The sequence below is a fragment of the Littorina saxatilis genome, unplaced genomic scaffold (genome assembly GCF_037325665.1).
Source record: "Littorina saxatilis isolate snail1 unplaced genomic scaffold, US_GU_Lsax_2.0 scaffold_575, whole genome shotgun sequence".
NCBI classification, from domain to species: Eukaryota; Metazoa; Mollusca; class Gastropoda; order Littorinimorpha; family Littorinidae; genus Littorina; species Littorina saxatilis.
In genome coordinates, this window is record NW_027126162.1 from 1 (window position 1) to 16,159 (window position 16,159).

Consider the following 16,159-nt stretch of genomic DNA (forward strand, 5'->3'; position numbering starts at 1 on the left):
GTGTGTGTGTGTGTGTGTGTGTGTGTGTGTGTGTGTGTGTGTGTGTGTGTGTGCGTGCCTTTAGCCACTTCCCATAAAATGTACCGCATGGAGTCTTCCCCTTTCAACTACAATCATAACGTTCGTTTGTTTATTGTTTTTAGAGCCCAGGGCTTATGAAGAACTCGATTCAGCATCGATTTTCAGAACGAATCGTGCATAATAATACTGACAGACAGATGCATGCTATTCGGAAGGAAAAAACCGCTACACAATGATGTGCACGAACATTAAAATAATTAAATAAAATTTAAAAAAAATTAGCAATGCTACTGACCAGCGATATAGGCGCAGAGTCCAGCCACGTAGGCCCAGCGCGAGATACGCCAGCAGCACAGGATGAGGCCGAACACGAAGGCCGAGACGAAGAACACCAGGGCCACGATGTAGAAAGCCAGGAACAGGCGAAGCAAGTCTGCACAAATATACATACACTTGGTCACGACACAAGAAACAGTGACGATAACATGAATAACGAAGTCTGGGTGTAGAGGGAGGGGGGGGGGGGGGTTCCTGGGTTCCGGAAGACCCCCCCCCTCCTTTCCCGCCAAATATACCTTTTTCCTCAAAATGAGACACGAAATACCCCTTTCAAATGCTTAATTCATAAGTTTGTTTGCATGTTGCTACATATGTCCCGAAGAAGAGGACCAAAAACTCATTGAGTGAAGGGGTTGTACTCAGGCATCACTCCACGATAGTTGACGCATACCGATTCAGTTTGAAATACAAACACTCGGTCGAGGGATTTCCTGAATAATTCATGTACCTGATAAAGACAGACTGGCGGAGAGACAGTCTGACAGATAGACTGCCAGTAGCACAAACGCCAAACACACACACACACACAAACACACACACACACACACACACACACACACTCTCACACACACTCTCACACACACTCACACACACACACACACACTTACACACTTACACGCACACGAACGCATCCATGCACGTATGCATACATGCACGCACGCACACACACACACACACACACACACACACACACACACACACACACAACCATCCATCACCCCCCCCCCCTACACACACACATCCACCGCCCCCCCCCTACACACACACATCCACCCCCCACACACACACACAAGCACACTAAGAACCCAACTCACGTATTCTGACATGCACGCATACCAACACACTCACTCACACATACACACACACACACACACACACACACACACACACACACTTACACGCACACGAACGCATCCATGCACGTATACACACACACACACACACACACACACACACACACACACACACACAACCATCTATCACCCCCCTACATACTCACACATCCACCAGCCCCCCCCCCCCCCCCACCACCCACATACACACACACAAGCACACTAAGAACTTCAACTCACGTATTCTGACATGCACGCATACCCACACACGTACACACACACACACACCCACCCACCCACCCACACACACACACACACACACACACACTTGCACGCACACGAACGCATCCAAGCACGTATGCATACACACACACACACACACACACACACACACACACACACACACACACACACACACACACACACAACCATCCATCACTCCCCACACACATACACACACATCCACCAGCCGCCCCCCCCCCCCCCCCCCCACACACACACACACAAGCACACTAAGAACCCCAACTCACGTATTCTGACGAGGAAGTCATCGGAGAACTGGGCGCGGCTTTCAGGCAGCTCGTAGTTCACGTTGAAACAGAATCCGTCCACAACGCCCGGCTCGGTATCCAGAACTGGAACAACAACATCACATTTACGATTAATATTCATACATAATTCAGGTTTTTTAAAATTTATTTCGAAAGTCAATATTACGAGTATCAGTCGCTCAGTTATAGCTAGTCGATTAGGTTTTCTTTCCTGTCTGTAAACCTGACAGTTCGGCCGTGTACGTTTGGGTATTTGTCTGCAAACGGAGAGCTCACAGTCGCATTTTCAAGAGAAAAATATGACACGAGAACGATTTATGGTTGCGATTTGTTTGTTTGTTTGTTTAACGCCCAGCCGACCACGAAGGGCCATATCAGGGCGGTGCTGCTTTGACATATAACGTGCGCCACACACAAGACAGAAGTCGCAGCACAGGCTTCATGTCTCACCCAGTCACATTATTCTGACACCTTTCTTTATTTGGTGTTTAACGTCGTTTTCAACCACGAAGGTTATATCGCGACGAAGAAAGGGGGGGATGGGATAGAGCCACTTGTCAATTGTTTCTTGTTCACAAAAGCACTAATCAAAAATTTGCTCCAGGGGCTTGCAACGTAGCACAATATATTACCTTACTGGGAGAATGCAAGTTTCCAGTACAAAGGACATTTCTTACATACTGCTTGACTAAAATCTTTACAAAAATTGACTATATTCTATACAAGAAACACTTAACAAGGGTAAAAGGAGAAACAGAATCCGTTAGTCGCCTCTCACGACATGCTGGGGAGCATCGGGTAAATTCTTCCCCCTAACCCGCGGCGGGTATTCTGACAACGGACCAACCAGTCCTAGCACTAACCCCATAATGCCAGACGTCAGGTGGAGCAGCCACTAGATTGCCAATTTTAAAGTCTTAGGTATGACCCGACCGGGGTTCGAACCCACGACCTCCCGATCACAGGGCAGACGCCTTACCACTAGGCCACCGTGCTATTGTCGCGATGATATTATATAACGGGAATAGCGAATTAGACGGGGTATACGACTGAAACGGTGCTGTTCTTCTCGTGTGAGATCAACTATGTTTTACCACCACAAATCTACGAAGAGAAACCATCCATTTGGACTGATACCAAAAATCAACAATTTACCCGATTTCTTTGCAGAGTGAAATAGTTTGCCAAGGAATTGATTTTGACACTGAGGTGTTAGTTACAAAATGTACATAACAAAGATGTACCATGCTGCGCATTACTGCAACACGGTGGCCTAGTGGTAAGGCGTCCGCCCAGTGAGCGGGAGGTCGTGGGTTCGAACCCCGGCCGGGTCATACCTAAGACTTTAAAACTGGCAATCCAGTGGCTGCTCCGCCTGACGTCTGGCATTATGGGGTTAGTGCTAGGACTGGTTGGTCCGGTGTCAGAATAATGTGACTGGGTGAGACAATGAAGCCTGTGCTGCGACTTCTGTCTTGTGTGTGGCGCACGTTAAATGTCAAAGCCTGATATCACCCTTCGTGAAAACAAAACAAAATGCTGCATATTAAATCAGACATACTGTAGATGTTTGGCATGTACCAACATGAAAGGATGACCTTATTTCCTGTAAAAGCCTTGCCAGGTTTACAGATGACAGGACAAATCGTTTACAAGGGAAGGAATGGGCCTCTTATGTAAAACATTTTGTTCGTCTTTTTCGTTTGATACATGCCAAAGAAACAGCTTAACCAGACACGCCTAAATGATGTGTAGCCTACTATATATATGCAAATCCATAGACACCTTCTGGTGGATAAGTGGTTACTGTTCCATATAAATGGTAGATGTTCGTCTGGACTGTCAAACTGTTAATCCAGAAACATTATGTTGTCTCGTGTAATCCTATCATATGCAAGAATTCACTCTCTCTCACACTCTCACTCTCTCTGTCTCTCTCTCTTTTTTTTAATTGTTTTAATTTTTAATTTTTCAATTTTATCATTGTGTGTCTGTGCGTCCCAAGCACAGATTGTAAGAAAAGGCGTAGCCTTAAATCTTAATCCTTGCTAAATAAAGTTCAATTCAATTCAATTCAATTCAATTCAATTCTCTCTCTCCCTCCCTCTCGCCCTCCCCATCCCAGCCCTTCTCCACTACCCTTCCCCCAACCACCTCTCAAAGTATAGAGACTTTGTTAAGCCAGTCAGAGGTTGTCAGTGACGGAGCAATACGTCACGCTACACGGAGACACGTCACATCAATGACATCGCACCATGTTGAAAAAGTTGTTTCCGAACCGGACAGACCAGACCTGTGGGCTGGCAAACTGGCTTCTCCAGTCTGTAGCCGTGTCCCGAACTCACGTGAATAGCATGCGTTAAAGGCACAATCCTTCCAGTGGGAAAATGTCTGCTCACTGTCTCACACCTGCCGTGATGTGTATGTTGGCTGAGACCACATCCCTCCACTTGGAAACATACCAACAAACAACATTCGGACCGCTTCCTGTGCATAGTTGGAATTTATTGATGAATTAATTTTGTAGATTGACACTTGCGGCTTTTAAAAAAGTCATTTTAATTAAACAAATTCCAACCCTGCCTAGGCTGTTAGATATTGGGTATGTGACCAAGTGGAGGAATCGCCTTATTGCACGTGGACGTTTGGACAGATCTGAGATGGTCAGCCGCGTCGTTTACACGGGGAAATATGTGCCTTTAAGACCGATGAGCAAATGTATGTCGTCGGACAGACCAGACATGCTGCATGGCCGGCTGACTGGCTTCTCCAGTCCGAAACTCGCGTGGCCGCCATGCCATGCATGAAGACCGATGGGCAAGTACATACACGGACCTCATGCTTGTTGCGCTGTGATTTGTGTAAGACATGTCAAACATTTCTCTTTTACCTTCGTTTATTCTCTGTGGTCAGCTATCGTAGGAGCCCCTCCCCATTCAGCACCCAAATGACCTTGACGGCACATCCCCCCCCCCTCCTCCCCGAGTTGACCGCCTTGTAAGTTTCAGCACAGATCCATCCCGGACTTTACTTGGGATACACAAATCCTTCCATTTGTGCACACACCAAACAGAAAAATTACGTCATGAGCAAGGGAGGTCATCCTTTACTCTGTGTGTCTCTGCTGCTTACATTCCAACGTGGAATTTTGAAAGCAGCGAGCACGCCAGAGGTAATGGAAGAGGTGGGGGGAGGGGGTAAGAATTAGATCAAGAGAGAACTTTTCACAGACAGCCTACTGGAGAGTCAAACCCTTTCGGAGCCGATTGTAACACTGAACAAGAATAACCCGAGGTAAGTATATAAGGTTTAATCATATATATATATATATATGCAAACGAGCAGTAGGTGCCTGGTGTGTAACCCAAAGAACACCCACAGTATCAACAGCAAGGAGACAGAATGACGAGACAAAGTTCATGACTTTCAAAAAACACACGAGAGTAAACCTTTCCCCTGAAGACATTAACTGGACAGCTCGGCTGAAGGGATCGGCTTCGACCACTAACCCGCCACGCGTAACTCCAAATTCGGCGACCCCATAACTGGCGACGCTACACGAGTACAGTTACAGTACATATATCTCCATAAGGTCTGAAGGGGTCCATTTCGACCACCATCACCCACAATAAATGGCACCGCAATGAGCGAACCCATCATTGACGAAGCTAAGTGATTACTATGCAGTACACGTCACTGCTTTAACTGAGGACGTAAAAATAATGTTATTATCAACATCATACATAATATTTAACGGGAAATCAGTTCTCGCTTTTGCGATACAATTTTCCGAAGTAATTCGAAGCAAAGGCCTGTTTGTTTCTTTCTTTATTTCTTTCTTTTTTTGTGTCTTCTTATTTAAAAAAATAAAAACCCACCTGATTTCAATGTAGGGTACCCCCTCTCACAGTGTATTGTATCCAACCGTTCTAAACGATAAAGGCTCAAACAATTAAACGAGCAAAAGCGAACGTCACTCGTAATGTATGAGAGTCGCAAAACGGTGCGCATTATGAGATCGACGATTCTGTGGTCACCAACCACGAGTAAAAAGCAGGTGAACTCGGTCCCCATCATCGTCAAAACAAAATCCGAAACGCGCCGACTTCCCTTGGGGTTTTGTGGTGATGATAGCATCTCTTTGTTATGCCGTATCTATGGCTCCGTACAAGCGTTCCTTTGATTTGCACCTCTGGCTACGTACGCTTCTGTGTAGGTAAAGACAGGTAGGATTTGCGTTTTGCTATGTGGCTAACGTTTGTAGCTGACCAGAGGTCATTGCGATTAATATCATGGATAAGATACAGACATGTTTACACACTTTGTCTGACCTCAGCCTCCTCCCCCACCTTCTGAACCAACTAGCCAACCAGTTAGAGAACAAACAAACAAACAAACAACTGAGCAAGCACGAACAGGTTGTTTTTAATGTTAGACTTGTGTGTGTCTTTCTTTCTTAGTTTAGTTTGTCTCCGGGCCATTTGTGTACATCTATATGTCTGTCTGGCTTTCTGTCTCTACGTCTGCGTGTCAGTCTGTCTGTTGGCTAGTTAGACTGCCTTCCTATCTGCGCGTATATCTGTCGGTTTGTCCGTCTGCTGGTCTATCTGTCTGTGTGTTTGCTAGTTGTCCGTCTGCTGGTCTGTCTGTGTGTTTGCTAGTTGTCCGTCTGCTGATCTATCTGTCTGTGAGTTTGCTAGTTGTCTGTCTGCTGATCTATCTGTCTGTGTGTTTGCTAGTTGTCCGTCTGCTGATCTATCTGTGTGTTTGCTAGTTGTCCGTCTGCTGATCTATCTGTCTGTGTGTTTGCTAGTTGTCCGTCTGCTGATCTATCTGTCTGTGTGTTTGCTAGTTGTCCGTCTGCTGATCTATCTGTCTGTGTGTTTGCTAGTTGTCCGTCTGCTGATCTATCTGTCTGTGTGTTTGCTAGTTGTCCGTCTGCTGATCTATCTGTCTGTGTGTTTGCTAGTTGTCCGTCTGCTGATCTATCTGTCTGTGTGTTTGCTAGTTGTCCGTCTGCTGATCTATCTGTCTGTGTGTTTGCTAGTTGTCCGTCTGCTGATCTATCTGTCTGTGTGTCTGCTAGTTGTCTGTCTCACCGTCTGTGTGTTTGTTTCAACGACCCAATCATTCAGAAGTGTTGTACAACAACAGGTTTAAGTGTCAACTGATTCAATTCAGCAATACAACTCTTTCCCTATACCACGGGTAAATACGCGTCTCACTAATCACATTTCGCGGAGGCCGGATGACATATTTCTTCCCATAGAAACGCGAGTTAAGGATAAAATGCGAGAAACCCGTGTAGGCCATTACGTTTGAAGGAAGGTCAGGGTCATCTTTATGAGTAAACTCACAAACATGTGAAAAACCCGGCATACGTCACACAATAAACTTTTAGGTATCGCGCTGAAAACTGTTGGAAGATAAACACAAATTGTACCCATGTTTTGCGTTTTAAATTTTGGGGCTCGTCAAGGTCTACTTTATGTACAAGCCATACCGTTTTTCTGAAACTGCATGAACAACCTATGTTCACACACACACACACACGCAAGCACGCACGCACGCACGCACACAAACACACACACACACACACACACACACACACACACGCATGTTAACAATGAACAGATAAGTGAATTCGCCAATGTGTAGCTTACGACCTTGTGTATTATGTGTACATTTTCTGACCCACCCCCCCCCCCCCCTCCCTTTTTTATATTTGTTTATTTTCCTCAAAACCTGGGCGATGGGAAATTAAAACAGAAACAGTTTGATATATGCGCAGAGGACTGTTTCTTCATAACATAGTTATAAGATTATACCGTAGTGTTTATGCATGTCGTTAAATGTCACAGACAGCGTCATAAAAATGCCTTCAAACAAGAGAGAAAGAAATGTTTCCACGATAATTATAATGATGTCTGTCTCTTTTAATGATGTAAGACAGTGCGAAAACCTATGTCAGTCATCCTAGAATGCTAATTAGTATTCTTAATGAGGTTTTTCTTCCTTGACTGAGGTACATTTTCCTTCTCTTGCAATGTACGCAAAAGATGTTTCTTCCTCGTGCGACGAAAGATAGGTTGTGCACGCATTTGAAAGTATGACATGTCAACAATAAAGATAGGTGGGGGAGGGAGGGGTCGGGGGGAGGAAATGGGAGGTAGCATGAAACGGAGAGAACTAAAGGGAGATAACTCACACACACTCACACACACGCACGCACACACACACACACACACACACACACACACACACACACACACACACACACACACACACACACACACAAAGCACTCTATACCTGCAATGAATCGCACAAGTAAAATCGGTCATTAACACAATCATTCCCTCTTAATGTCTTGCCCGTTGGCTGACAGTGACAACTTCTTAACCCCACCGTACACAAACAGACAGGAGTTTGATGTGACAGCAGGGGATCATCTCTTCCCTCCTGGGGTATTTGAACGGATCATGACAAACATTGTTGAGCTCAATTTGCTGTGTTGACATGACTTCTCTAAATCTCGTCACATTTTTGTCTGTCTGTTCGTCTGACTGTATCCCTGTCTTTCTCTGTCTCTCTGGCTCTCTTTAGTCTGTGTGTCTGTCTGTCTGTCTGTGTTCTTGTCTATCTATATCCATCTGTCTGTCTGTCTTTTTCTCTCTCTGTCTGTCAATATGTCTGTATATCACTAGAACAAAACACGCATGTCATTAATCACAGTCATCAACATAAACATAATTCTGCTTAATTCCAATACAAACACATCGCGCAGGCCTCTCGTTGGCAAACAGAGGCTTGATTTTTACTTGCCAAAGCCAATTTTTAACAGCTGTGAATGCGATCATTCGTTGCTGCACAGTATTTGTTCGCAGTGCGGGTTGCATTTCAACATGAGAGAATTGTGTACTGTTTATCGATTTGGGAAATCGAACGAAAACACGCGAGCTTTATTTACCGACCAGAACGTTGGGTGAGAAAATCAAACACACAAAAAAGGGACATAATATGTATGAGTTTACACCGGTGTTTTTCCGACTAATGAAAATCGATTTATTTCATTCATTTATTTTTGCTGTTTTTATGGTGGAAGAAAAAGAGAAAGACACATTTGTAATATGGATTTTAGGGTGGTCCTTCGCCCAGACACAGGGCTTCGAACTTGTCGCATTTTGCGAAATATTAGGCCGATATTGCGACAAAATGCAATCGCGGTTTTTGCGACACACTCATTTAAGCTTACTTCATCCCATACGTGGAATGCGCGACAGGAAAATAGTTTGTGCCAAGCCCTCAGACAAAAACCGACCTCGCACAAAGAACAGCTATGAAACTGTAAGACGAAACCTCTTGCTCTGAACAAGAGGATCTTTCTTTCTGAAAGCCAGGTGGAAACAATTGTTTCCCTTGACCCCGTCAGTCGTGAACATTTTGAAGGCACAGTCCTTACCAAAAACAACTATAAAAAACAACTATAAAAACAACTATCATGTTTCGTTTCATTACTCGTCTGTTCCAAAATTGTTATCTCATGTATTTATAAAAAAAAAAAATTAAAAAAAAATGCAAGTCTCACACAATAGACAGACAGACAGACAGACAGACAGAAAGGCAGACAAACAGACACACCCACGATCGCAACACACACACACACACACACACACACACACACACACACACACACACACACACACACACTGACAAACACACACACTCACTCACACACACACACACACACACACACACACACACACACGCATACACACACGCGCTCACGCACGTACGCACGCACACACACACACACACACACACACACACACACACACACACACACCCTCCCTCCTTCATTACTGACACACACACGCGGCCTCCTCCATCACACGCATACACACACGCGCTCACGCACGTACGCACGCACACACACACACACACACACACACACACACACACACACTCCCTCCTTCATTACTGACACACACACGCGGCCTCCCCCATCACATACACACACACACACACACACGCACACACAATCTCCCCTCCCACCCACACACACACACAATGACTCGTGTGGCATGTACCCACGACTGTGTGATACCATCTTCCATATCATTGGCGTCCTTTGTCCTGTCTTCCTCTAAGTGCCCCTGTTCTTGTCACGTCGGGTAAAGTTTCTGCTGATTTGTAGTGTTCGTCTGTGATCGTGTCTTCTCTGGTTACGAACACAGTATTGTGTTTGTACAAACAGAGAACATTGGTGTGCTTAATGTGACTGTGTTGTGTGTTCGTGTGTGTGTTTGTTGCGTGCGTGCGTGCGTGCGTACGTGCGTGAGCGCGTGTGTGTATGCGTGTGTGTGCGTGTGTGTGCGTGAGTGTGTACGTACGTCTGTACTTGCGTGCTAGCCTCTGTGTGGTGAGAAGGACAGCTGAGAGGTTACAGGAAATCATTCAAAGGGGAGAATACTGACATATATACGGTTTGCACAGGAAACACAGTATTAATTACAGTGGGATTGTACACACCAAATGGCTGTACCAAAATACACTGTTGGCAATTATTTGATAAAATTAATCATCGTTCATCAGAACATAGTTTGATGAACTATGCATGACGTGTGTATCTTAATTAAGACAAAGCAAACACCTAATATTGTTTTTATCTCAGCCTAAAAGGAACAGAAAACGGTTCATATAATGAATTGTGGAGAATGACCTCTAGTGGACATCAAAGCCGCAACTGACCATAAACATAACATGCGTATGTCCAGCGTTAATATATTACACGAAACTGCTGTCACAGTGAGGTCAATGAATATGTATTTAACATAAACAGGGATATTACAAACATAAATATGGATACATTTGATGTGTGTGTCCTACACATAAAAAGGGATACCATTTACGAGACTTCTGTGGACAACTTATGTTAAATAAATATTCACTGACCTCACTGTGTCAGCAGTGTCGTGCAATGCCGCAATAAAGCTCGCACGGGCGCGTTATTAATGGTGCATTATACAGGTAAGTTGATTGCCTGTTAGTGAAAAATCCTGTCATTTATAAAGGTAAGGTCAAAGGCTGAAAGAGGAGATTAAAGTCAGAACTCCATTTGGGAGGAATAGAAAACAACAAGGCGAGGCGGGGTGGGTGGTGGGGGGGGGGGGGGTGGGTGGGTGATGGTGAAGAAGTGGGGACGGAGAGACCTAGCAAAGTACTTGCGTACTTACAAAACACTGGACACGCAGGGTAGACAGGTACACATAAGCAGGCGTACTTCTCTTGTTTGACTGGTTGGGTGTTTGTGAACACACAAAATCAGACACAGACAGACGGACAGAAAGACAGACAGACAGACAGCAAAAGAGAAACAGACAGACAAACAGACAGCAAGAGAGAGACAGAGGGACAGAGACAGCGCGGCAGAGACAGGTAGAGAGACAGAGAGACGGACAGACAGAAAAAGAGAAACAGACAGAGACAGACGGATAGAAACAGCGCGACAAAAACAGGTAGAGAGCGAGACAGATCTAGACAGACAAAGACAGAGGGACAGAGACAGATAGAGAGACAGACAGACTGACAGCAAAAGAGAGACACACAGACAGAGACAGAGGGACACACAGAGACAGCGCGACAGAGACAGTGCGACAGAGAGACATGGAGTGGGCCTATTTTCAAATTTCAAGCAATCAATACCTCAATTTGCGTTTAGCTCAAGATCGTTCATGAATTATTCAGCAGAATGCTCTTTCAACCACGCAACGTGTTAAATCACTCAGGCTAGTAACACAGAAACAGCAAACACCTAATTTACACATTACAATTTACACGTTAAAATGGGCTAAGCTCCGTTGTTTGTCACTTACAAGTGCACGTGCCTGCTGGGAATGAATATAAACTAGCCGGACACGTTGTGAAGAAAAACACAGAGATAAAGGTGATAAAAGTTAAGAAGGTAAATTAACCCAATTGATTATCTTACTGGGGCAATTGTGATGATTCAACGACAAAACAATGTACGCATAAAAAAACTTGAAGGAACGCCACACACAGCCAATAAATTACATTCCTGACATGGGACCTATCCGTCAAAAATGGAAAACACTAACACGCGTAGCAACTAACAAGGCAAGTCTCTGACACAACATGACATCATGACATCTCTCCTTGACTACAGATTTTAATTTGTCTAGACCCTCTCTTTCTTTCTTTCTCTCTCTCTCTCTCTCTCTCTCTCTCTCTCTCTCTCTCTCTCTCTCTTTCTCTCTTTCTTTCTTTCTCTCTTTCTCTCTCTTTCTCTCTCTCTCTCTCTTTCTCTCTCTCTCTTTCTCTTTCTCTCTCTGCTCTGTCTCTGTCTGTCTGTCTGTCTGTCTCTCTCTCTCTTTCTCTCTCTCTCTCTTCCTCTCTCTCTCTTTCTCTTTCTCTCTCTCTTTCTCTCTCTTTCTCTCTCTTTCTCTCTCTTTCTCTCTCTTTCTCTCTCTTTCTCTCTCTTTCTCTCTCTCTTTCTCTCTCTTTGTCTTTCTCTCTCTTTCTTTCTCTCTTTCTCTCTCTCTCTTTCTCCCTCTCTCTTTCTCTCTCTTTCTCTCTCTCTTTCTCTCTTTCTCTCTCTTTCTCTCTCTTTCTCTCTCTTTCTCTCTCTCTTTCTCTCTCTTTGTCTTTCTCTCTCTTTCTCTCTCTCTTTCTCTCTCTCTCTTTCTCCCTCTCTCTTTCTCTCTCTTTCTCTCTCTCTTTCTTTCTCTCTTTCTCTCTCTTTTTCTATTTCTCTCTCTTTCTCTCTCTTTCTCTTTCTCTCTCTCTTTCTCTCTCTTTTTCTCTCTCTCTCCTTCTCTCTCTCTCTATCTCTCTCTTTCTCTCTCTCTCTCTTTCTCCCTCTCTCTTTCTCTCTCTTTCTCTCTCTCTTTCTTTCTCTCTTTCTCTCTCTTTTTCTATTTCTCTCTCTTTCTCTCTCTTTCTCTCTTTCTCTCTTTCTCTCTCTCTTTCTCTCTCTCTTTCTCTCTCTCTCTTTCTCTCTCTCTTTCTCTCTCTCTTTCTCTCTCTCTTTCTCTTTCGATCTAAAAAAAAAAAACACAAAAAACTTAAACCTCGAAAACGATAAAAAAAATAAAAATATATATATACAAGCTTATTAAGAAAGGGTACATTTTTCGAACGTTTCATCCAGGACAAATCAAAGATCCTTAGGTTACAAGATCCTCTAACGACCATTTAGTTAAAGTGGACACTCGAGAGACACAAAAGCAACAACAACAACAGATTTTTCTTTTTGCAAAATTCACAAAACGGGGACAATACCAAAGACAACATTGTAAAGGATGTTGACTGTGACTGTAAGTACCGAACGGGCCTGACACAACACATTTGTATCATTTGTCTTGGCCACTGTCGCTGCTGTCATCGCCTAGCACGGCCCGTACCAACAATACGACGCCTTCTCTTGGCCTCTGTGGAGATACAAGTCTGTCTTTTTGGCCTCTGTGGAGATACAAGTCTGTCTTTTTGGCCTCTGTGGAGATACAAGTCTGTCTTTTTGGCCTCTGTGGAGATACAAGTCTGTCTTTTTGGCCTCTGTGGAGATACAAGTCTGTCTTTTTGGCCTCTGTGGAGATACAAGTCTGTCTTTTTGGCCTCTGTGGAGATACAAGTCTGTCTTTTTGGCCTCTGTGGAGATACAAGTCTGTCTTTTTGCGTATTTGTATTTCTCTGTTTGTGTGTTTGTCTGCACCTCTGTCTCTGTCTGTCTTTCCTTTCTTTTCTGTCTTTGAAATTGATTAATGTTGTGCTTGTCTCTTTGTATTAGTCTCTGTCCCTGAAGGCTCTCTCTCTCTCTCTCTCTCTCTCTCTCTCTCTCTCTCTCTCTCTCTCTCTCTCTCTCTCTCTCTCTCTCTCACACACACACACACACACTAGTGCTGGTAAAAAAAAAATAGCGTTATATCAAGCGGGACCCTACATCTTGACATTTCGCTCCACATCCGGCGTGTTGACATCTACCCTCACCTTCAAGGCATTCACTTCTTCCACAACGCATAAAACCCATGACAGGTATTTCCGCAAAATGTCTATTGCCTGCAGGAAAATCTCCCAGGACTGCGTGCCATTCCCACGCAGAGTAACGTCACCGCTCAAACTGTCGTCACTCAACAAAACGGTCTAAATGTCGTCACTCAACACAACGATCAAAATCAAAGTTTCGTTATTCAACAACCGATAACAATGTTTTCACTTAGCAAAACAATCAAAATGTCGTTATTTAAGAAACGATCAACATGTCGTTATTCAACCAAACGATTGATGTCGTCATTCAAGAAAAAAACCAACATGTGGTCACTCAACAAAGCGATTAGCATGTCGTCATTTAAGAAAATATCCAAATATTGTCATTCAAAAGTATCAACTTGTCGTCATTCAACGAAACGATAGATGTCGTCACTCAGCAAAACGATCAACTTGTCGTCATTATACGAAACGATAGATGTCGCCACTCAGCAAAACGATCAACTTGTCGTCATTCAACGAAACGATAGATGTCGTCACTCAGCAAAACGATCAACTTGTCTTTAAACGAAACGATAGATGTCGTCACTCAGCAAAACGATCAACTTGTCGTCTTTAAACGAAACGATAGATGTCGTCACTCAGCAAAACGATCAACTTGTCGTCATTCAACGAAACGATAGATGTTGTCACTCAGCAAAACGATCAACTTGTCGTCATTCAACGAAACCTATCTGCAGTGATGTTCATGGCCCACGATACTCGTCTGCATCATTTATTTCTTCACCCGTCGTCGACAGGCGTCATGTGCATGTGTTTCCAGCTGCCTTTGTGAAATGTACGACACCTATCGCCATTAACTTGTAGTTACTGTCCCATTACTGGCACAGTTTCACGACAACCGGACCCGGATGTAAGATGTATACATACCCGTATCACCTTACGGATTCAGGCGACTGTTATATTCGCTGAGAGTTTGTTTGTTTGTTTGTTTATTTGTTGCTTAACGTCCAGCCGACTACGCAGAGCCATATCAGGACGAGGAAGGGGGGGATGAAGGGGGCCACTTGTCAAGCGATTCCTGTTTACAAATGCACTAACCCATTACTTGTGTCCCAGCAGGCTTTAGTAAAACTAAATTAATACCTACTGGAAGATTACCAGTTTCCAGTATGTTAAAATAGGCTTAACCTATCTACTGCTGGACTTACATCAGAACACTAACAGATTAAACTATACATGAATCGCGAGACAAGCGGCAAGAGAAGAGATTTTTGGAAAAAATACAGGTGAATGAGCAAGAAGGCAGAAAAAAGAAAAGAATTCATGAAGAAAAAGAGAGCATGACAGGAAAGAGGAACCAAAAATCTACCTAACAGCAAACTAGAAAGCTCCTGCGGTTCCAAAAACAGGAGGGGCCTTTAATTTCATAACCGCAGTGCCCCACTGCGGGATTCGCTGAGAGTTGTCACTAACGATGACGTGTCCGTTTAAGGTGTGAACACGATGACAAATTGTGTGTGAATGAATCTTATTGTGTGATGGTAAGATACTGCCTGAATCAGTGTATGAACATGAATGTCTGAATGAACATCGTTTTGTGAACAGGGCGGTGTGCATACATGAATATGAATGTCTGTATGAACATTATTGTGTGAAAATGGTTGTGTGACTGCTTGAGCATGAATGTCTGAATAGACATAATAATACATACATGTAGTTTAACGCGACAATGTCTTATGCATAAGCATGATTGCCTGAGTGGACATAATTGTATAAACACGGCTGTGTGAATTCATGATCATTACTCTAGTATGGAAGTACACAAAACACACCATTACAATTTTGTTTTAAAAACACGAAAATGTCATCAACAAATACTACTGCGACTTTGTCAACCACGTCTTTCCTGTTAATACCGCGAAGCCTTCCAGCCATCTTTAAGTACCAAGTAAAGTGAAAATACATGTATATATGACTGAAAGAGTAAGTGTTTCTAAGAGCACATTTATAAGTCTATCTTGTTGAGCTCCTTTAATGTAACATTCAATTACGGCTTTGTATTTATGCAACTGAATAAAAAAAAACTGTTTAAACAAAAGAGTAAGTGCAAACGAGCCATAGACATCGCAAACCAGAGCACAAGTTGAGAGACTGAAAGGGACATGAAGTGTGTGAAGCAGGTAACGTAGAAATGCAGTGTACGATGCTTTCAGTGTGACAGTGAGGGCCACGCATTGTGACAATTGACTGTTGAGAGTCTGCACTTCCCGGTATGAACAAGTGCGGGTTTTGTATCTTCAGAATAGCTTGAATGTCGCATTGAAGGCCGCGAAATATGTTTGCCAAGTTTTCAAAGTAGGCATATTTATGCTTTGTTGTGAGTGTGACAAAGAGTGCCATAAACTGCTGTG

At 43.7% G+C, this 16,159-nt stretch overlaps 1 protein-coding gene across 1 annotated transcript in view; it reads right to left on the reverse strand.

Moving 5' to 3' along the window:
• Nucleotides 1–316: 316 nt before the first annotated feature.
• The window catches only part of LOC138954618 (transmembrane protein 114-like), a gene marked incomplete at its 3' end in the record, with an annotated part of 42,317 nt that continues 26,474 nt past the window's right edge, over nt 317–16,159 (reverse strand). Inside the window, 2 exon segments of the mRNA XM_070326420.1 lie at nt 317–454; nt 1,724–1,828. Of these exon segments, the coding sequence (XP_070182521.1) occupies nt 317–454; nt 1,724–1,828 (243 nt within the window).